This window comes from Hemitrygon akajei, chromosome 2, assembly GCF_048418815.1.
Source record: "Hemitrygon akajei chromosome 2, sHemAka1.3, whole genome shotgun sequence".
NCBI lineage: Eukaryota > Metazoa > Chordata > Chondrichthyes > Myliobatiformes > Dasyatidae > Hemitrygon > Hemitrygon akajei.
In genome coordinates, this window is record NC_133125.1 from 144377026 (window position 1) to 144400922 (window position 23897).

Consider the following 23897-nt stretch of genomic DNA (forward strand, 5'->3'; position numbering starts at 1 on the left):
GAGTGAGGGGGTTGAGGAGTTAGTAGGTGGGGTCGGGGAGAGTCAGAGGATGGGTAGAGGGAGGGGTTAGGGACATGGTGGGTGAATGGGGACAGAGAGGGAAGGATGTGGGGTCGGAGATGGGTGAAGGGGGTTTGTGACGAGATGGTGGGTGCAGACGAGGCCAGGGAGGTGGGTGACATGAGGTAGGTAGGATTCGGAGTGGAGTTGTCATGGCAACAGAGAGGAGCCTTACTGAGCGGAGTTGCCCTTCCAAGTGAGGAGAAAATACAAATGGGATTTTATCGGCTGTGTACTTGATAGTCAGCATGTGGCCGATGGGCTGAAGGGCCTGTCTCCAAGCTGTGTGGCTCTGTGACTGCACGTCACCACCCCATGAAGCGGAGACACCACACTAGTTCAGGGTGTGAGTTCAGCGAAACTCTGCTCGCTGTCTCAGAAGCCAGACAGTGGCTGTCACTAGAAAATACCCAGCACGTCGGGCAGCATGTGTGCAGGGAGGAATACAGGGAACTGCCAGTGCCCACAGTACTGCAGGGGCAAGCATAACGTAATTACAGTGCCAGCGACCCTGGTTCAGTTCCTGCCGCTGTCTGTAAGGAGTTTGTACGTTCTCGCTGCGAACGCAAGGCTTTTCTCCGGGTGCTCCAGTTTCCTCCCACGTTCCAAAGCCGTACGGGTTAGTAAGATCATTCCTCATGTTGGGCGGCATGGGCTCGCTGGTCCAAAGGGCCAGTTAGTGTGGTGCATCTCTCGACGTGACACGTGGAACAGATCAGTCAGGGTTGGACAAGGTCATCATGGACTTGCAGACAGAACCCTGATCTGTGAGGGACTATTTTTTCGAGGTGTGAGTGGGAGGCAAATGGGAGCCACTGGATGGGGGTGGGGGTGGGGAGGGTGGGGGTGGGGAGGGGGAGGGTGGCGAGGGTGGGGGTGGGGGTGGGGGTGGGGGTGGGGATGGGGGTGGGGGTGGGGATGGGGGTGGGGGTGGCGAGGGTGGCGAGGGTGCACAGTGCAGTGGGGTTTGGACTTTGAGTTATTTATGCATCCCACGCGGTGGGGGTATGAAGGGGTGTGCAAAAGATTGGACATGGGAAGGGTTTTCCATTAGCTGAGGCCACCAGGACCAGGGGTCAGTGTCTGCGGAGGACCAGTGGGCTGCAGGACTAGTCCGGAGCCTTCTGGAGGAATGGCTGTGAGGGTGAGGTGCTGACACAAATGATCAGAATGAATGATGGAACCGTTTTGAGGGCCGAACGTCCTCGGCCAGCTTCAAGGTTACGACAGAGGCCGGATGAAGGCTTCAGCAGGTGACCTTTCAACAGAGTGCTGACGTGCGGCTTCGGTTTGTGAAGGTGCGAAGGGGGACGTGGGAGAACCTGGTCTGAGTGGGGCTCGTGGAAAACCCGGAGCCCCAGGAAGGGATGGAAGACCCGGCAAGCAAGGAGAACCAGGACTTCCTGTGAGTATATTTGAACCTATATAAGGAGCCAAGAGCGTGTAATCACCCCCGAACTGTGATCTACACCCGGACCCCAGTGTGTGTATTCACCCCCGAACTGTGATCTACACCCGGACCCCAGTGTGTGTATTCACCCCCGAACTGTGATCTACACCCGGACCCCAGTGTGTGTAATCACCCCCGAACTGTGATCTACACCCGGACCCCAGTGTGTGTAATCACCCCCGAACTGTGATCTACACCCGGACGCCAGTGTGTGTAATCACCCCCGAACTGTGATCTACACCCGGACCCAGGTGTGTGTAATCACCCCCGAACTGTGATCTACACCCGGACCCCAGTGTGTGTATTCACCCCTGAAATGTGATCTACACCCGGACCCCAGTGTGTGTAATCACACCCGAACTGTGATCTACACCCGGACCCCAGTGTGTGTAATCACACCCGAACTGTGATCTACACCCGGACCCCAGTGTGTGTAATCACCCCCGAACTGTGATCTACACCCGGATCCCAGTGTGTGTAATCACCCCCGAACTGTGATCTACACCCGGACCCCAGTGTGTGTAATCACCCCCGAACTGTGATCTACACCCGGACCCCAGTGTGTGTATTCACCCCTGAAATGTGATCTACACCCGGATCCCAGTGTGTGTAATCACACCCGAACTGTGATCTACACCCGGACCCAGGTGTGTGTAATCACCCCCGAACTGTGATCTACACCCGGACCCCAGTGTGTGTATTCACCCCTGAAATGTGATCTACACCCGGACCCCAGTGTGTGTAATCACACCCGAACTGTGATCTACACCCGGACCCCAGTGTGTGTAATCACACCCGAACTGTGATCTACACCCGGACGCCAGTGTGTGTAATCACCCCCGAACTGTGATCTACACCCGGATCCCAGTGTGTGTAATCACCCCCGAACTGTGATCTACACCCGGACCCCAGTGTGTGTAATCACCCCCGAACTGTGATCTACACCCGGACCCCAGTGTGTGTAATCACCCCCGAACTGTGATCTACACCCGGACCCCAGTGTGTGTAATCACCCCCGAACTGTGATCTACACCCGGACCCCAGTGTGTGTAATCACCCCCGAACTGTGATCTACACCCGGACCCCAGTGTGTGTAATCACCCCCGAACTGTGATCTACACCCGGACCCAGGTGTGTGTAATCACCCCCGAACTGTGATCTACACCCGGACCCCAGTGTGTGTAATCACCCCCGAACTGTGATCTACACCCGGACCCCAGTGTGTGTATTCACCCCTGAAATGTGATCTACACCCGGACGCCAGTGTGTGTAATCACACCCGAACTGTGATCTACACCCGGACCCCAGTGTGTGTATTCACCCCTGAAATGTGATCTACACCCGGACCCAGGTGTGTGTAATCACCCCCGAACTGTGATCTACACCCGGACCCCAGTGTGTGTAATCACCCCCGAACTGTGATCTACACCCGGACGCCAGTGTGTGTAATCACCCCCGAACTGTGATCTACACCCGGACCCAGGTGTGTGTAATCACCCCCGAACTGTGATCTACACCCGGACCCCAGTGTGTGTATTCACCCCTGAAATGTGATCTACACCCGGACCCAGGTGTGTGTAATCACCCCCGAACTGTGATCTACACCCGGACCCCAGTGTGTGTAATCACCCCCGAACTGTGATCTACACCCGGACCCCAGTGTGTGTATTCACCCCCGAACTGTGATCTACACCCGGACCCCAGTGTGTGTATTCACCCCCGAACTGTGATCTACACCCGGACCCAGGTGTGTGTAATCACCCCCGAACTGTGATCTACACCCGGACCCCAGTGTGTGTAATCACCCCCGAACTGTGATCTACACCCGGACCCCAGTGTGTGTAATCACCCCCGAACTGTGATCTACACCCAGACCCCAGTGTGTGTAATCACCCCTGAAATGTGATCTACACCCGGATCCCAGTGTGTGTAATCACCCCCGAACTGTGATCTACACCCGGACACCAGTGTGTGTAATCACCCCCGAACTGTGATCTACACCCGGACCCCAGTGTGTGTAATCACCCCCGAACTGTGATCTACACCCAGACCCCAGTGTGTGTAATCACCCCTGAAATGTGATCTACACCCGGATCCCAGTGTGTGTAATCACCCCCGAACTGTGATCTACACCCGGACACCAGTGTGTGTAATCACCCCTGAAATGTGATCTACACCCGGACCCCAGTGTGTGTAATCACCCCCGAACTGTGATCTACACCCGGACCCCAGTGTGTGTAATCACCCCCGAACTGTGATCTACACCCAGACCCCAGTGTGTGTATTCACCCCCGAACTGTGATCTACACCCGGACCCCAGTGTGTGTATTCACCCCTGACCTGTGATCTACACCCGGACCCCAGTGTGTGTAATCACCCCTGAACTGTGATCTACACCCGGACCCCAGTGTGTGTAATCACACCTGAACTGTGATCTACACCCGGACGCCAGTGTGTGTATTCACCCCTGACCTGTGATCTACACCCGGACCCCAGTGTGTGTAATCACCCCTGAACTGTGATCTACACCCGGACCCCAGTGTGTGTAATCACCCCCGAACTGTGATCTACACCCGGACCCCAGTGTGTGTAATCACACCTGAACTGTGATCTACACCCGGACGCCAGTGTGTGTATTCACCCCTGACCTGTGATCTACACCCGGACCCCAGTGTGTGTAATCACCCCCGAACTGTGATCTACACCCGGACCCCAGTGTGTGTAATCACACCTGAACTGTGATCTACACCCGGACGCCAGTGTGTGTATTCACCCCTGACCTGTGATCTACACCCGGACCCCAGTGTGTGTAATCACCCCCGAACTGTGATCTACACCCGGACCCCAGTGTGTGTAATCACCCCCGAACTGTGATCTACACCCGGACCCCAGTGTGTGTAATCACACCTGAACTGTGATCTACACCCGGACCCCAGTGTGTGTAATCACACCCGCTCTGGGATTGACTCCCTCCTGGAAGGCTGGAGTTCTGTGTATAAACTATTGAATTTATTCCAGTGTACTTTTTTGTGCAGCAGCCTTCACTCCATGTCGCCCAAGAACAAGGGAAGGCCTTCCTGTAAAGGGACTTCTACTGTGGACCAATGGCTGAATCACTTCCTCATTCTCCAAACGGCATTCCCTGTCCCTGTCTCCTGTCAGCCCCTTCTCCCCCACTTTCTGGACACCCCTCCCGTGGGAGTGATGAACAGTGGGAGATTGCTGGGGCAGTGGATGGGATCAAGACAGGAGTACTGAACCATGTTACCTCATATGTACCCCCACCCCGTCCTGCCCTTGCCCTCTATATGTCCCTGCTCCCCACAGCCCACTGCTCCCTGGAACTCAGTTTTACCCTACCCCCATCTGTCAGGCTCCCACCCCCGTGACGGGCAAAGAGTTCCTCTGAACCTGCGGGAGTGCAGGTTATGTGTGTTGAAGTATGAAGTTCCTGTTGCTCCCTCTGGTCACACGTCTGATGTTTCAGGGCGAAGCACAGAGAGGCCTCTCCGGTGACCCAGGGATCCCAGGAGCCCGTGGCAGGAAAGGATTCTCGGGACTCCCAGGCACATCTGGGCTGGTGTTCCAAGGCCCCAATGGGAGTCCCGGGCTGCCTGGAGACATCGGAGTTGAAGGTGCCCCTGGAACTGAAGGTCATCCGGGTGAAGCAGGTGACCCAGGTGAGTCTGTCCAACCCCCATATGTCTCTGGTCACCCATAGTATGGGTGTGACCACTAACATTGCGATGTCGGGTAGTCGGCTGGGGGCCGTGCCTGTCCCAGCACTGACCACACAGTGCCATACTAAGGTCATGCTCCGACACTCATCCTGCCTTAGCATGGTCTCACACCGGGTGCTTCCAGTATCGACCAGGATCCCATATCATCAGCACAGTCCCATGCTGAATGCACAGTCCCACGCTGAGTACACGGTCCCACAATGAGTACACGGTCCCACGCTGAGTACACGGTCCCACGCTGAGTACACGGTCCCACGCTGAGTACACAGTCCCACGCTGAGTACACGGTCCCACACTGAGTACACGGTCCCACGCTGAGTACACGGTCCCACGCTGAGTACACGGTCCCACACTGAGTACACGGTCCCACACTGACCGTACCTCAGCACAGTCCCTCGCTGAGTACACGGTCCCACACTGAGTGCACGGTCCCACGCTGAGTACACGGTCCCACAATGACCGTACCTCAGCACAGTCCCACACTGAGTACACGGTCCCACACTGAGTACACGGTCCCACACTGAGTGCACGGTCCCACGCTGAGTACACGGTCCCACAATGAACACGTGATCCCACACTGACTCCATCTCAGAGCGGTCCCACACTAAGCACCTTCCCAAACTGTTTTTCTCACTCTTTACCTGATGCAGTGACCTGATCTCCCCTCGGCATGAACAGAGTGGTGAGATCTCAGAGAGGCTCTCTGCGATGAACCTGCCCCTCCAGGCTTGGCTGCCCCTGATCTGCCAACAGTGCAGCCCCTGAGATGGCTGTGTGGTTGCCGGTAGCCTGTGGCATCTGACAGCTCCCCAGTCACGAGGCTGTAGGGATCCTCCCGCTATGTGTCAGAGATGCCCACCGCACCCTCCACAAACACCAAGCGTCCAGCCTCAGGTACCTGTGTCAGAACGTGACCTCCAACAGAAAACTCCCTTTACCTGGGGGAGGGATCCGAGTGGCTGGCACCTTACTTTGAGAGCTGGTCCTGGGTTCTCAACACCCTAAGCAGGGAAGCATTATCCCTGCTTCCAGAGCTATCAACTTCACAAGGTGTTACAGGGTCCGTCCCTTTGGGCCAATGTGCCCATGCTGAACCCGATGCCCATTGACAGTAACGCCATCTGCCAGCTTTAGACCCCTGTTCCTACCCTATGAGCGCTTCCACGTCCGCCACCTCCCTCGGCAGCCCCTCCAGAGGCTCCCCCCAGTCTCTGCAGCCCTCCTTTGCCCGCCCCGAGTTTGAGTCAGCGGCTGGAGGAGGTTACAGGGGTCGGTCCCCGCTTTACTTTCGGAAATGTGAAAGCAGGAGTGTCTGATCAAAGTATTGTTGGACATTGGGAGCAGTGTGATCTACCGCTTAGATCAGTAATACATCTTAGCTCAACTCTGTACCATTTGGCCAATAAGACCATGACATAGGAGCTGAATTAAGTTGTCTGGCCCAACGAGAGGGCTCTGTCATTCCGTCAGTCTCTCTCAACACCGTTCACCTGCCTTCTCCGCATCACCTTTGCCACCCTTACTAAATACAGTCTATGAACCTCTGATTTAAATATACCCAATGACTTGGCCTCCACTGCCCCTGTGGCAATGAGTTCCACAGATTCACCACCCTCTGGCTAAAGAAATTCCTCCCCACCTCTGTCCTAAATGGATGTCCCTCTAATCCGAGTCTGTGCCCTCTGTTCCTAGACTGCCCCCATGTTAGGAAACATTCTCTCCACATCTACTCTATCTGGGCCTTTCAATACTTGATTGGTTTCAAAGAGATCCCCGCTCATTATCCTAAATACCAACGAGTACAGGCCCAGCGCCATCAAACTCTCCTCAGACCTTAACCCTTTCACTCCTGGGCTCGTTCTCGTGAACCTCCTCCCCATATCACTCTAAACCTCTTCTAACCGTTAATCAAATGTCTTTTAATCATTATTGTGTCCACCTCAATCGCTTCCTCTGGCAGCTTCCCCCTGGTACCAGCTTCCGCATAATGAAATTGCCCCTTGGTTTTCCTTTTAAAGCTTTCTCCTCTCACTTTAAACCAATTCCCTCCAGTTACCGGTTCCTTTTCCCCGGGAAAAAGACTGTATGTTTCACTCTTTCTGTGCCCCTCCTGATTTTATACTCCTCTATTAGGTCACCCCTCATTCTCCTGTGCTCCAAGGAATAAAATCTGAGCCAGCCGAACCTCTCCTTCCATCTCATCCTCTGTCACTGAATCCCCAGATTAATTTCTCCGCTTCTCCCTCTGAGATTCGGGTTCAGAAATAGGGCTGGCGGATTCTCCCTCGCTGCAGAATAGATTGTAAAATGCCAAGGGAACATGTTCGGCACTTCTGTTTACAAGCCTGTGCTGATGAGAGACGATCACTGTCTCCATTATTACCTGTAGCTCAGCGTAATCCATGTGTCCTGTCTGTTTAAACAGCCGCTGAGTGCCCCACGGAGCCGGAAGCATGGAGAAGAACAGGGGATTACCCAGCAGGTAAAGCGTGGACCTTCTTTGCCTCTTGTAGTTAAAGACTGTTGAACTCCAAATGCAGACAGCTGTAAGCACAAGAGATTCAGCGGATGCTGAAAATCCAGAGTAACACACTCACAAAGTGCTGGGGGAGTTCACAGGCTCAGGCAGCATCTATGGAGAGGAATAAAGAGACGCCATTTTGGGCCGAGACCACAAGACCAGTGCCTGGCCAGTTAAGGGTTAAATGGACCTTCCAACATAAAGAGGGAAGCAAGTTTTGATCTCTTGACACAAGTGTGTGGTGTAGGGGAGTAGGTGGCATCCAGTCATGAGCAACTAAATATACCTTACATCTGGCATTAGGTTTGATATGTGGTTCTTATCTCTCAGAGGAGGGGAAGTTAGTAACATTTCCTTGGAAAGGTTAACAGCTCTGTCAGCCGACTTTCTGTGGGAGAGAGTACCTGCTGTCCAGAGAGTCAGGAGCTGGCACGTTGCAAATCCGCCTGATCTATAAGATCATAAGACATAGGAGCAGGATTAAGCCATTCGGCCCATTGAGTTTGCTCCGCCTTTCCCGCAGCAGTGTCCTGCTCCGTTGAGTTAGGAGTGTAGGGAGATCGCTTCTGCCCTCCTCCTTCAAGAGGCTCTGCCTTTCAGTGTTCGAGAGAGTGGCATCCCCGGATGATTTTCATTTGACTGAGGGGAATTTTGCACATCTGCTCTGTTGTGAGACAGGCCTTTGCAGGGCGCCCAGGAGCCAGTGACGGTATCCCTCGGCATCCACCCCGCGGAGCCAGGTATCCTATGGCGTTGATCTCATCACGCCCATCTGCAGTGGATCTGAGGTCAAGTCCAGCTCCGAGGGTCACGTTGCCTGGTCACCGGGACCATCACTGTGAAAACTCCAGGGCCACCGCTGACCAACAGCGCGGAACCACGTCAGATCGTGTCGAGTGGCGCCCAGGGCCTTCCCGCTGTCTACGATGCACGTTGGGGGGTGTGATGGGACTCTGGGTGAGCAGAGTGCCAACATTAATGCAGCTTAGCTCACCATGCAGGGCAAAGGAGTCCGCTTGACCAGCGCCCTAACTATTCACCATAAACACCTTCTCCCTCCTGCACAGCACACCGTGGCTGCAGTGTGCATCGTCTGCACCGCACAGCACACTACACCGACCCCTCCCAAAAAACCCACCGTCTCTCCCACCCAGAAAGACTAGCATGGCAGGAGCAGGGGAACACCATCACTCGCAGATTCCCCTCCCCGCCCCCACCCCACCGTGACGGGGAAATCTATTGCTGTTCCTTCACTGTCACTGGGTCCAAGCTCCCAACTGCACTCTGGGTCCATCTTCACCAGATGATCTGCAGTCATTCAGGGCAACAGCTTACACTAGTGCCCCACCTTTTTGGGGAACTTAAGTGTGAGCAAAATACTTTTGTTATTGATATAAAATTTATTACTTATTAGGTTTATTTTTATGTCCTGAGATACTGAGAAAAGCTTTTGTTTGTGTGCAGACAGACAGATTATTCTGTACATAAATATATTGAGGTGGCACAGAAGTGAAGACCATATTATATACACCAAAGTGTATATAATACATACATATATATATCTATATATAATATATACACCATATATATACACCAAAGTGAAGGACAGAATTAGGCCACATGGCCCATCGAATCTGCTCTGCCATTTCATCACGGCTGATCCATTTCCCTCTCAGTCCTAATCCCTCACCTTCTCCCATATCCTTTCATTCCCTTACCAATCAGGAATCTATCTACATCACTTTAAGTATACCCAATAACAGCCTCCACAGCCGCCTCCGGCTAAAGAAATTCCTCTTCATCTCAGTTCTAAATGGACTCCCCTCTATTCTGAGGCTGCGTCCTCTGGTCTCAGATCCCCCCACCATAGGGAACATCCTCTCCACATCCACTCTATCTTGGCCTTTCAACATTCGATAGCTCCTTCCCCCCACCAATGCTTCTAAATTCCAACAAATACAGACCCAGGGCCATCAAATGCCTTCATACATTAACATTCCTGGAATCATTCTCATGAACTTTCTCTGGAGCCTCTCCAAGGTCAGCACATCCTTCCTTAGATAAGGGGCCCAAGCAGTACTCCAAGTGAGGCCTCACCAGTGCCTTAGAAAATCCCTGCATTACATCCTTGCTTTTATATCCTCATCCTCTGGAAATGAACGCTAACATTCCATTTGCCTTCCTCACCGCCGACTCGAACTGCAAGTTAACCAGCACAATGACCTCTTTCCACCTTCAATTTTTGAATTTTCTTTCCTCTCAGAAAATAGTCTATGCTTTTATTAAAACAATAACAGAATGCAGAATAGAGTGTTGCAGCTGCAGAGAAAGTCCCGTACAGGTAGACAGCAAAGTGCGAGGCCATGACGAGATAGTTTAGGAGATCAGGAGTCCATCATTATTGTGTCAGAGAACCATTCAGTGTAACAGTGGGATAGAACTGTTAGGGTTAGTATGTGCTTTCACCCATACTGTGGTATGTGCTTTTAAGCTTTTGTATCTTAGAATTATTATTATTGTCATGAAAAGCTTATTAGCATATTGTTTCTACAGATCTGATCATTACGTAGTGAATGGAGTTAGAATATAGAAATAACAATGCAAAATCATAGCAAGGTAGATTGCGAAGTAAAGAGTGCATCTTATTGTACGAGAGATGGATTCAAGAGTCTGACTACATTGGGTAAGAATCTGACCCTGAGCCTGACGGTGTGTGTTTTCAGACCCTCTTTCAACAGCCCAGTGAGTGTGGGAGGAAGGGAGAATGCCTGGGGTGGGTGGGGTCTTTGCTTATGCTGGCTGCTTTACTGAGACGGTAGGAAGTGTGGACAGAGTCCACGCAGGATCTGGTCTTGCGTGAGTGACCAGCCCACATGAACGGGTGAGCAGGATGAAGCCTGCAAAACATTTAAGTTTGGAGTTTAACTAGAATTGCTTATTGATGGAGATTTGACTGTTACGCACTCATCTTCCCAGGTGCTGGTTGTGGGAGCCCAGGACAACCAGGAGTGCCGGGAGAACCAGGAGTACCTGGAGAGACAGGTATGGCCAGGTGTATTGATCTGCCCTGTGGGCACCACTAAACCTTGTGTTCTGTGGACACCTTACTTCAAAACAACTGTCCCATTCCAGGTGAAAAAGGTCAGCAAGGGTTGCCAGGACCGACCAGGCAAGGATATCCAGGGAGGAAAGGATTCATTGGAGCCCCAGGACCAGGAATTCCAGGCCCAGAAGGTAATCCATAAGGAAAGTTAGTCGACCCTTCACCCCCATGACCATGGAGACGGCGTGCGAGTCGGAGTCTGGTCAGTGGAGGGGAAGACGTGGTCATCTGTGGTGTAGCACAAGGCTGCCAATGATTCTAGCACAGCCTCAGTGGACTGAATGGCCCCTCGCTGTCCTGTAGTGAGCTGGTGGTAGCCACCCTTCTCCGACCACTGATCAGTGTGAGCATGATAGTTCTGGCACCTGTCCCAAAGGGTAGCCATGCCTCTGACCGCGGTTTTCCCTGTCCCAATGTGCCACGTTCCCCTATCTCCTCCTCTCCCTCCATCCCCAGGTCAGCCCCCAACTGTCTGATGCCCCTACTGGGGACCATCCCTGCGTGTTCACACGAGAACCTATGGTCAGCTTCTCTCTCCCTCTTGCAGGATTCGTCGGAGCGCGAGGCAGGAAGGGGGAGCGTGGTGTGGTGGGCCTGCCGGGGCTACCAGGGCCAAAGGGCCGGCCTGGAGGTCAGGGTCAACCTGGGCCGAAGGGCTGGCACGGGGACGTGATCGGAGCAGAGCCTGGGTTTCCGGGAGAGCCCGGCTCCCAGGGAAAGCCCGGAGTGAAGGGAATTCCTGGAGATGAAGGCAAGATTGGATTCCCAGGTAAGGAGTGGGCACGTCCCACAGCTGTGGGACCCTAACACTGGTTCCAGAGAGGGGTGGGGGAGGTGACAGCTGGGGAGGCTTCCTGTAAGCACAGAAGGTTTAGGGCAGTTGATCATAAAGAGATTCTGCAGATGCTGGAAATCCAGAGTGACACACGTAAAGTGATGGATGAATTCAGCTCGCCAGAGAGCATGCATGGAAAGAAATAAGGAGTCAGTGTTTCGGTCTGAGACCCATTTTCGGTCCTGATGAAGGATCTTGGCTCAAAACATTGACTCTTTATTCAGTTTTTTAAGTGTTCAGTGTTTTAATGAAACCATCAAACAGTTCATCAGCCATCTTCTCAAGCCTGCCCCGCTATTCAGTAAGTTCATGCTTGAGTTGCTCTCCAAATCCCCAGACCCCTTGTTCTACTCGATGCTCAGAAAGCCACTGGCCTCAGCCCTGTCCAAATCTTCACCACCCTCTGATGAAGACATTTCTCCTCACCCCAATGCTCTCTTTATCTTGAAACTATGACCTGGTTTTGATCTCTCTACGGAGAGGAAAAGGCATCTCAGTACTTACCCCATCAATTCTGCTCAGATTCTGGTCTGATTCAAAATGCTCTGTTAGCAGGTTATTTTAATATAAAAATAGACTGTTGTGCACCAATAAACCTGTGTTCTCTTAATGTTAAATTTAAAGACAGAGATGATTGAAATTGGCCCTGAAGGCGAAGACAGCTTTCAGTAATTGGTTAAGATTTGAGCAGCACTGATGTCTTCCCTGAATAGTGTTGGGAGATGCTGGATGTCAACTCTGCTTCTGCATCACTGAACATTATAGGAAATCGTAGACAAAATATATAAAGATTGCAGATAGCATGTGGTCTCCTTTGTCTGTCAGATGAATAATGTGACACTAAGAGTTGTTTGCAAAACACAGCAATTCTCCATCTACATGGGATTGTCAAACCTGGTAGTTCTAGCTGAGATGTGATAATGCATCGTGGGAATAACCTAAATATTTGAATTCTCTCCCCAAAAAGGAGAAAATTAGAAGACAATTTAAATCTAAAAGAGCAGCTCATAGCAGCTTGGTGAGTTTACTCTGAACCATAATAAAGTGCTAAGAAATGGTATGGTGTGATGGTTTTCATTAGCTGGGGAATTAAGTTCAAGAGCCGCTTGGGAATGCTGCAGCTCTAAAAAATCTGGTTAGACCACACTTAGACTATTGTGCTCATTCCTGGTCGCCTCAGTACAGAAGACATGTAGAGCCTTTAGAGTAGGTGCAGAGGAGATTTACCAGGATGCTGTCTGGATTAGAGAACATGTCTTCTGAGGATATCTTTAGTGAGCTAGGGCTTTTCTCTTTAGAGTGAAGGAGGATGAGAGGTGACTTGATAGAGGTGTATAAGATGATAAGAGGCATAGATAGAGTGGATAGCCAGAGAGCTTTATCAAGGGTGGAAATGTCTAACAGCAGGGGGCATAATTTTAAGGTGATAGGAGGAATGTACATAGGAGATGTCAGAGGTAAGTTTTTTACACAGACTGTGGAATGCACTGCTAGGGCGGTTTGCAGTGGCAGATATATTAGGGGCACAGGGATGATAGAAAAGCTGAGGGTCATGTAGGAAGGAAGGGTTAGATTGAGTAGATTAACTTGTCGTGGGCTGAAGGGCCTGTACTGTGCTGTGGCGTTCTGTGTTCTATCTCTCTAGAACTGTGGAGCGTTGTACCTGAGGTGAGACAGAGCAGGATGGCTTCAAGCGGGATTGTTACATTTGTTCTTTTTAAGGTTATTTCGAGTGTGTCCTCCATCCTAGTACCTGAAACCCTGTAGAGAAATCAGAATCAGATTAAATATCTGTTGTGAAATCTGTTAACTTTACGGCTGCAGTACAATGCAATAATAATAAATAAATATAGAGAAAAAACTGAATTACAGTAAGTATAGATAAGTTTATTAAATAGTTAAGTTAAAATAAGTTGTGCAAAAAAAAAGTTGTCCTGGGTTTATTATTATTGCAAGACGTCTTTTCATGAGAATATGCCAGAGTTACTTTTCAATAAATGTCATGGACAGAAAATGTTTTACCCAACCTGCCTCATTTCCTGGCATCTCTGAAGCTTTAATTTTCTTCATCAAAGTCAAAGTTGAATTATAATTTATTATCAAAGTTTGTCTTGTATGTTACCATATACTTCCTTCAGATCCCCTTACTTACAGGCATTTCGTCAAAGCTAAAGTCAAATTTATCATCAAAGGATGTATACATCACCGTGCAATGCCTTGAGATGAATTTTTTCAGGCACTTCCAGGAAAATAAAGAAATGCAGTATAATTTATGCAAACTATACATACTGTAAGTAAAGACTGACAAACAGCCAGTGTACAAAAGTGGGGAGGGATGAATGAACAATGAAATCACGGAGAGCACACTCCCTGCAGAAAGCTGGGGAGGGGTGGGTGGAGAGTTGGTAAAGGTGTGTTTTAGGATTCAGTCGAAGATGGCAGAAGTTGCGGAGAAAGATGTGCTGGATAGTAAAGGCTCATGCGGTGGTAGGTGTGGACAAGAGGAACTCTTTCCCTGTTGCATGGATGGGGTGAGGGCAGATGTGTGGGAAATGGAGGAGATATGGGTGAGAGCGTCATCACTGGCTGAGCAAGAAGGAGGACATCGCTAACGTTCTGGAAAGAAAAGCCTCATTCTGGGAACAGATGAAGCGGAGATGAAAGAATTGAGACAAGGGAATGGCATTTTTACAGGAGACAGGTTGGTAAGAGGCACAGTCAAGATAACTGGGAGTTGGTAGGATTATAAAAGATATCAGTAGACAGTTTGTCTCCAGAGATGGAAAGAGAGGTCAGGAAAGGAGAGAGAGTTGTCAGAAATAGAGCAAAGGCAGGGTGGAAATTGGAGGAAAGTTGTTGAAACTGACGATCTCTGCACGATTGCATGAAGCAGCACCAATGCAGTCGTCAGTGTAGTGCAGAAAGAATTGGGGAGCTTTACCAGGAAGGCTTGGAACATGACCTGTTCCACATAGCCAATGAAAAGGCAGACATAGCTGGGGCCCTTGCGGGTGTCCATGAGATCGGAGAAAGTGGAAGGAGCCAAAAGGCTGATCACTTCAAGGGCAGACGCACGTGTGATTGGCCAGTGTAGGACAGACTGGCTAGTGTGGGACAGACTAACCCACTGCTCCAATGTTCACAGAATGAGCTTTCTCAAAGTCAGACAGAGTTTATTATCATTGTTGTTCCTTCTCACGCCTTGTGGTGCTTCAGACGGCATTTTTTTCAGATAGCATTTGTCTGTTTTTACCAGCACAAATGGGAAGTGTGCAAGGCACCGACTGGATTTGAACCCGGGACCACTCACCTCACAGTCCAGTGCTGATGCCACTACACCACCAGCTGGCTAAGGTGCAATGGGACAACTTACTTGCACATAAATTATACACAATTTTTTTTTTCAGGAAAGAACGCCGAACAAACAAGAACCAAAATCCATTAATGCACGAGGTGTCCAACACTGAGGTAGTGATTAATATTGTGCCAGTTAGTTGAAGAACCAAATGGTTGAAGAGAAGAAGTAGCTGTTCTCGTAGTGTGGTACTTCAGGCTTCTGTATCTCCTGCCCAAAGGTAGCTGTGAGAAGGTGGCACGGCCCAGACGCTGGGGGTCTTTGTTAGTGGATGTTGCCTTCATGAGCCAGCATCTCCAGTAGATGCAACTGATACTGGGAGGAATGTGCCCATGGTGTCCAGTCTCTCAACAACTTCTCATGTTGCTGCATGTTGAAATTGCCATACCAGATCATGATGCAACCATTTCGCTTCTCTTCCTCAGGAACGGATGGAGCGCGAGGAGCACTGGGTCCCAAAGGGGAGCAAGGACAGCCTGGAGCACCCGGACTTGCAGGATTCCCAGGAGAAAAGGGGCTTCCTGGCACCTCTGGACGGCCAGGACTGCCTGGGTTACAGGGAATTCCAGGGGTACCTGGATTTATGGGTGAGTCCTCAACCCACCCTGCGAGGTTCAACCAAAACCTGGTCCCTGCCATGGGCACCCCCTCACTCCCACTCCCCCATCACACCACCTCACAACCCTACCCCATGATACCCCTCCCTTCCCCTCTCCCTCCCCTGCCCCCTCGGCTCACCTCTGACCAGTTGTCTGCCTGCAGGTCAACAGGGTCAGAAAGGAAGCCAAGGAGATCTAGGTCCCCCTGGTCCAGCTGGGATGAAAGGACTACCTGGTGTTCCTGGTGAGATGGGTCCCCCCGGAGACCAAGGCTTCCCCGGGCCGAGCGCTCCGTATGGTGCAGATGGGCTGCCAGGACTCGATGGGCTGAAGGGTGAGTGTGTGTGTGTGTGTGGTACAGCTGGTAGCATGTGACAGTGGTGGAGAGGGTACAGATGAGGTTCCCAAAATGTCATCCATGATGGACACTGAGAGGGTTGTATGGAATGAGCTGTCAGTGTAACTGGTGCAAGCGAGCTCGACTTAAGCATTTAAGAGAAGTTTGGATAGGTACATGGATGGGAGGGGTATGTATGGAGGGCTATGGTCCCGGAGCAGGCCAATGGGAGTAGGCAGTTTCAATGGCTCAGCATGGACTAGATGGGCTGAAGGGCCTGTTTCTGAGCTGTACTTTTCTATGACTCTCTGACACAACAGGTGGGTGGCCTCTTTCCTCAGAGGGTCTCTGTGTGTCCAGTGATAAAGATGATGGTCAGATCAGTGGGGATCTGAGAATGCTTTTCCCTGAGGGTGGTTGGATCTGGACGCACTGCCTGATGGGGTAGTGGCACCAGAGATTTGGAACCCTTCTAGGTGAGCACCTGAATGGTCAGGGCGAGACTGTGCGGAAGGAAGGGTGACCATGTCCTCTGTGGGGTTGCCAGTGGCAACCTGCTGCTCCATCTCTGCTGACTCACCCCGTCCGTTCATCCCTTCAGGTGGGAGAGGCTCGCCGGGAATCACGGGCTTTCCTGGTGTCGATGGCTTCAGAGGTCAACCTGGAATCAAGGGCTGGAAGGGCGAAGTTGGATTTCCTGGAAAGAAAGGAGTTGTAGGAGTCTCGGGACTGAAAGGACTGAAAGGTGAGTTACTGACCCATAAGCTGCCCCACACCATTGCCCATCAGTCTTGGGAGAGACACCTCAGCACCCTGTGAACCATCTCCGTATGTCATTGGATGGGCCCGGCAGCACCCATGGGTGTCATAGGGCATGTGACACGCAGGTCGATTGGGAAAATCAGTTTGGAAATCGATCCCAAGAGAGTGAGCTTTTTAGAACAGTTTGTCGCTGAGCCTGCTGGCGGATCAGCTGTACTGGACTGGGCATTGTGTAATGACCCAAAGGTGATTAGGGAGCTTAAGGTAAAAAAAAAACTTTTGGGAGGCACTGACCTCGATATGATTGAGTTCAACTTGAAATTTGATAGGGAGAAAGTAAAGCATTTCAGTGGAGTAAAGGAAGTTACATCGGTATGAGAGAGGAGTTGGCCAAGGATGTCAGCAGAGCAGCAATGGTGTGAGTTTCTAGGAAAAATGAGGAAGAGGGTAGGACAGATGTATTCCAAAAATAAAATAAATAGTACAACCATGGCTGACAAGGGAAGTCAAAGCTAATGTAAAAGCAAAAGAGAGGCCATACAACAAAGCAAAAACTAGTGGGAAGACAGAGGATTGGAAAGCTTTTAAAACCCCACAGACAGAAACTAAATCATTAGGAAGGAATAGATGAAATACAAGTACAAGCTAGCAAACATTATCAAAGTGGATAGTAAAAGCTTTTTCAAGAATATAAAAAATAAGAGAGATGAGAGTGGTTATAGGACCGCTAGAAAATGAGGCTGAAGAAATAATAACGGGGACAAGGAGATGGCAGATGAACTAAATGAGTATTTTGCAACAGTCTTCACTGTGGAAGACGCTAGCAATGTGTCAGATGTTGAAGAGTGGGAGGGAAGAGAAGAGAGTACAGTTACTATTACAAGAGAGAAAGTGCTCAAAAAGCTGAAAGACCTAAAGGTACATAAGTCACCTAGGCTAAGGCAGCAGAAAGGAAATTATAGACCAGTTAGCCTGACCTCAGTGGTTGTGAAGATGTTGGAGTCAATTGTTAAGGAAGAGGTGATGGAGTACTTGATGACACAGGACAAGATAGGACAAAATCAGCTTGGTTTCCTTAAGGGAGACTCTTGTCTGACAAACTTGTTGGAGTTCTTTGAGAAGATTGCACGTAGGATAGATAAAGGGGATATAGTTGATGTTGTATATTTGGGCTTTCAGAAGGCCTTTGACAAGATGCCACACATGAGGCTGCTTACCAAGTTAAGAGCCCATGGTATTACAGGAAAGTTACTGGCATGGTTAGAGCATTGGCTGATTAATAGGAGACATCGAGTGGGAATAAAAGGATCCTTTTCTGGTTGGTAACCAATGACTAGTGGTGTTCCACAAGAGTCAGTGTTGGGACCGCTTACTTTTATGCTGTATATCAATGATTTAAATGATGGAATAGGTGGCTTTGTTGCCAAGTTTGCAGATGATACAAAGATTGGTGGAGGGGCCGGTAGTGTTGAGGAAACAGGTAGGCTGAAGGACTTAAACCAATTGGGAGAATGGGCAAGAAGGTGGCAAATCAATGTTTAAAAATGCATGGCTATGCACTTTGGTAGTAGAAATAAATAGGCAGACTATTTTCTAATCAGGGAGAAAATCCAAAAATCTGAGATGCTAAAGGACTTAGGAGTCCTTGTGCAGAACACCCTGAAGGTTAACTTGCAATTAGAGCTGGTAGTAAGGAAGGCAAATGCTGGAGGTCTAGAATACAAGAGCAAGGATGTGATGCTGAGGCTTTATAAGGCACTGGTGAGGCCTCACCTTGAGTATTGTGAACAAATTTGGGCTCCTTCTCTACGAAAAGATGTGATGTTCAGAGGAGGTTCATAAGGATGATTTCAGGAATGAGAGGGTTATCATAAGCGGAATGTTTGATGGCTCTGGGTCTGTACTTGCTGGAATTCAGAAGGATGAGGGGGGGATCTCATTGAAACCCTTTGAATGTTGAAAGACCCAGACAGAGTAGAAGTGGAAAGGATGTTTCCCATGGTGGGGGAGTCTAGAACGAGAGGTCACAGGATGGAGGAGCGTCTATTTAAAACAGAGATGCAGAGGATGGTAGAGTCAGATGGTGGTGAATTAGTGGAATTTATTACCACAGGCAGCAGTGGAAGCCAGGTTGATGGGTGTATTTAAGGCAGAGCTTGATCAATCCCTGACTGGACATGGCATCAAAGGTTATGGGGAGAAGGCCGGTGAGTGGGGCTGAGGAGGGGACAAAAGAATCAGCCATGATTGAATGAGGGGGCAGACTCGATGGGCCAAATGGCCTAACTCTGCTTCTATGTCCTATCGTCTTATGGTCTCATTGGTGGATCCAGCAGCACCAGGGTGTGTCTACAAGGAGTTGACTGAACTAAGTCTGCACCACACAATGGTGCTCATGAGAGAGGTGTGTAGCCCACCTCCCTCACTGCTCTGCTGTGTCCAGGAGTCCAGGTCCACACAGTGGGCTTGGGTTACTGAATCCACCAGCAAAGGTTGGCTTAGCAAACCCTCAAAGCTCAACCACCCCATCACTCATCATGCTGCTCCATTTACTGCCCACGATTGTCTAGACGGCAGCACAGCATCTCCTAATCATGGCTTCCATTACGAGGTCAGGGACTGCGGGTGCTGGGATCCACCATCACCTGCAGATTCCCCTCAAAGTCCACACTGAGCTGTTCCTCCACTGACACTGGGTCTAAATCCTGGAGCCTTCACAATACCACTTCTTCGGAAGGGCTGCAGCAGCCAGTGGCTCAGCCCACCTCCTCAAGGGCAATTAGGGATAGAAAATAAGAGCAAAAAAAAAAATTTTTTTTATATCGATGCACCATCCAGAGTATCCTATCTGGCCTGGTTAGGATGCTGTGTCCATAATCACAAGAAATTGCAGGATTGTGGGTGCAGCCCAGCATGTCGGCCTCCCCCCACGGACTTCACCTATGCTTCTCAGTAATGCAGCCAGCAAAATCAAAATCAAAATCCCTCCCATCCCAGACGTCCTCTCCCATCAAGCAGAAGATACAAAAGCCTGAAAGCTCATCCCGCCAGGCTCAAGGACAGTGTCTATGCTGCGGGTGTGAGCATGTTGAAGAGTTCGGTAGGATGGACCACACCACCTACTTCACTATGACCTTGCGTGTTATTGTGTACCTGCGCTGCACCTTGTCTCTAGCCGATAATCTTTGTTAGTGATTTACCTTGTCCTGCCTAACTGTACTCTGTCACGAGGCCATCTGTAAGAAAGGCACATACAGCAAAGTTTTCACTATACACATGATGGTAATGAACTGAGTACCGGTTTGAACTCTTATTTACCTATTCCAATGGCCTTGACAAAGGGGCTTTGCCAAGTGGGAGCTGATGGTGTTTTCTCAATGACCACAGGTGACAGAGGCGAAAGGGGTCCCCCAGGCCCACCCCCACCCATCGAACCACACATGATGGAGAAAGTGAAGGGGGACAAGGGCGATTCTGGTTTCTCTGGACAGCCTGGATTCATTGGCCCCAGAGGTATGCCATTTTTCCAAATCCGAAGTAACTGCTCTCCATTGTCTGGGTGGGGGTGGGGGGGGGGGGGCGTGTGCATATGGGTTTGTTCCACTGGGGCAGGCACAGTGGTTAGCACGATGCTTTACAGGTCCAGTGACACCGGTTCAATTCCTGCCGCTGTCTGCCAGGGGTTTGTACGTTCTCCCCGTGACCGCGTGTGTTTCCTCCCGCAGTCGAAAGGCTTGTTGGTGGGTAGGTTAATTGGTCATTGTAAATAGGCTAGGAGTAAATCGGGGGATTGCTGGCCGACACGGCTCAGAGGACCAGAAAGGCCGATTCCACACTGCATTTCAATAAATAAAACTGAAGCTCTGAACCATATTAAATCGCATCCAAACCTCTCGGCCTGAAATACTGTTTCCATGCAGACAGGAGTCAGGGAGCTCTGTTTTAGCATGTGATCTGATTCCAGTTCCACACTGGGGGCAATGGAGAAAAGCACTCCACTGTGGCAGGGGCAGTACTGAGGGAGGGTCACACTGTGCAAGGGGTTGTATTGAGGGAGAGACATATATAGGAGGGACGGTACTGAAGGAGGGACACACTGTGGGAGGCGATACTGAGGGAGGTTGCACTGTGGGAGGGTGGTAGTGAGGGAGAGTCACATTGAGGGAGGGTGGTACTGAGGGAGGGTCACATTGAGGGAGGGTGGTACTGAGGGAGGGTCACACTGTAGAGAGGTGGTAGTAATGATCCACTTCAAGGTGTTTCAGACATTTGTTAATGCTCCTGTTAATCACTCTGCAAGGCTCCTCTGAGTGAAGGTGCTTATATGAGTGTCGCTGTGTTGTTGTTGGCCAATCTGTGTACTTCTCCTCTCCATCAGGGAGTAAAGGAATGCCTGGTTTCCCAGGCAGAGGAGGAAGACCTGGTATTCCCGGAACTCCAGGACAAGAGAAAGGCATGCCAGGATTTCCAGGACAACCAGGAGAACCTGGAAGTAAAGGAATGCCAGGGATCCAAGGCCCTCCGGGTATCAGAGGCTTTCCTGGGATGCCGGGTGAGAAGGTGGGTGTGGCAGGAAGCACTCTGAAGGATATGGAGACTGTGGAGAGAGCAGAGGAGGTTCACTGGGATGCTGTCTGGATTAGAGGGCATGTACTAAAAGACCATAAAAATTCGGAGCAATATTAGGCTATTCGGCCCATCGGGTCTACACCACCATTCCGTCATGTCTGATCTACTCTCTCTCTCAACCCCCTTCTCCAGCCTTCTCCTTGTGACCTTTGACACCCTCACTGATCAAGAACCTATCAAACTCTGTTTGAAATATGCCAATGACTTGGCAATGAATTCCACAGATTCAGCACCCTCTGGATAAAGAGATTCTTCTGCTCCTCGGTTTCAAATGGACGTCCCTTTATTCTGAGGCTGTGCCTCTGGTCCTAGACACCCCCACTATAGAAAACATCTTCTCCAAATCCACTCTTTCCAGAACTTTCAATATTTGGTAGGCTTCAATGAAATCCTCACTCATTCTACTCAACTCCATCGCAAGTGTCCGCAAAAAAAAACAATCTCGAGGTTGTACATGGTGTCATATACGTACTTTGAGAATGAATTTATTTTGAATTTGGCTTTGAGGTATCCCTCCGTTCCCATCGTTTAGCAGAAAACAATCCCAGTCTTTCCACCCTCGGTTAGGAAGGCAGTGCTGCTGTGCTTTAAGTCTCATCTCTTGTCTTGTCGTGCAGGAGCAGTGTGTGGTTAAGTGCCTTGCTCAAGGACACACACGCTGCCTCGGCTGAGGCTCGAACTAACGACCTTCAGATCGCTAGCCCAAAGCCTTAACCACTTGGCCACACGCCAGCGCCTGGGGATGGGAGGTACAGTGGGACTCTGGGCCAGTACAGGGGCAGGAATACTCCTGGCAGTGCTGGTCCGTGCACAACCTCCAGCTCTCAGTAGCTGGACAAGTTCCTGGTATTAATCACAGTGGGATGAAATCTGATGTAATTACCTCACCAGGCAATGACCCTGACTGGCAGGTCGTTACTATTGGTTCAGTTCCTGGCTTTGGAGCTGGGGGTGGGGGAGACTTTCTAATGCCTTCCCTTTGATTTCCAGGGTTTTGTGGGTGTCCCCGGATTACCTGGAAACCTGGGAGTCCCTGGAACCACTGGACCTAAAGGTGAGAGTTACAAGGAAAATGATGTGGGATATGTGAGACCCTCTCCTGAGCGGGGGTTGGAATCTGCTGAACAACTCCCTCGGTGTTGGGTAGGGTCATTGGGTGATGGGCTTGAATAGTTTCATCCAGTAGATGGAGGAAGCTGGCCTGGGAATTTGGATTACCCACCCAAAGCCAGGAGTCAGCTGGGAGGTTCAAAGCCGAATTTGAGAGGCTTCACTTGGCTTTGAAGACTGGGTGGAAAGGTGATTGAAGGGCTGACTGGCCTCACCTCATCACAACAGATGTTACCCGGGCCGAGCCAAATGCTGGACAGAGTAGATAGAACAGTAAAGTGTGGGGATGTGTACTTGTCATTCTGTGGTCTACTTCTGGCTGCAGACCAGTGCAGTTGCCGGATGCTGTTTGATAACAGTGGGAATACAGATGTTTGTTTTTTAAGTGATATTGAAAATACAGATGTTTGTGTTTAGTAACAGTGCATATACAGATGTTTTTGGCTTTGTGACAACAGCAATACAGATGTTTCTGTTCAGTGACTGTGGGAATACAGATGCTTCTGTTTAGTGACAGTGGAAATACAGATGTTTCTGTTCAGTGACTATTGTAATACAGATGTTTCTGTCCAGTGACTATTGTAATACAGATGTTTCTGTTCAGACACTGTGCGAATACAGATGTTTCTGTTCAGTGACTGTGGGAATACAGATGTTTCTGTTCAGTAACAGTCTGAATACAGATGTTTCTGTTCAGTATCTGTGTGAATACAGATGTTTCTGTTCAGTAACAGTCTGAATACAGATGTTTCTGTCCAGGGACTGTGCGAATACAGATGTTTCTGTTCGGTAACTGTGGGAAAACAGATGTTTCTGTTCAGTATCAGTCTGAATACAGATGTTTCTGTTCAGTAACAGTCTGAATACAGATGTTTCTGTTCGGTAGCAGTCTGAATACAGATGTTTCTGTTCTGTAACTGGGGGATGCAGATGTTTCTGCTCAGTAACTGTGGGAATACAGATGTTTCTATTTAGTAACTGGGAATACTGGTTCTGTTCGGTAACTGTGGGAATACAGATATCTGAGTTGGGTCACGGTGTGAATACAGATGTTGTGCTGCAGTAACAGATGCTGTTACCACTTCCAGGTGACGTGGGAGACACGATGAACATAAGCGGCCTGCCTGGATACAAGGGTGAAACAGGGTCACCAGGGGTCAAAGGTAAGCAGCCCAATGCCTAGGGAAGCACACACCGGCTGGCCCAGCCCACGTACTGACTCTCTGCTCTGTTACAGGCAAACCCGGACAGCCAGGTCTCCAAGGGGAAGCTGGGAAGAGCGGAGAGGTCGGCATCGAGGGAATGAAGGGGGTGTACGGTGATCCTGGCTTCCAAGGTCAACAGGGTACGTGTCCTGAGGCCACTGGGTCACCCAGTCCACTGTCAGTACGAAACG

The 23897-nt window shown here is 50.2% G+C and overlaps 1 protein-coding gene across 1 annotated transcript in view; it reads left to right on the forward strand.

Moving 5' to 3' along the window:
* The window catches only part of LOC140716349 (uncharacterized), a 90671-nt gene that overhangs the window by 39238 nt on the left and 27536 nt on the right, over positions 1-23897 (forward strand). Inside the window, exons 20-33 of the mRNA XM_073028998.1 lie at positions 1359-1465; positions 4998-5190; positions 7676-7732; positions 10748-10813; positions 10904-11005; positions 11422-11643; positions 15490-15651; positions 15827-15997; positions 16602-16745; positions 20150-20275; positions 21141-21322; positions 22382-22445; positions 23590-23664; positions 23739-23846. Coding sequence (XP_072885099.1) covers positions 1359-1465; positions 4998-5190; positions 7676-7732; positions 10748-10813; positions 10904-11005; positions 11422-11643; positions 15490-15651; positions 15827-15997; positions 16602-16745; positions 20150-20275; positions 21141-21322; positions 22382-22445; positions 23590-23664; positions 23739-23846 — 1779 coding nt within the window. The remainder of the gene's footprint in view (positions 1-1358; positions 1466-4997; positions 5191-7675; positions 7733-10747; positions 10814-10903; positions 11006-11421; positions 11644-15489; positions 15652-15826; positions 15998-16601; positions 16746-20149; positions 20276-21140; positions 21323-22381; positions 22446-23589; positions 23665-23738; positions 23847-23897) is intronic.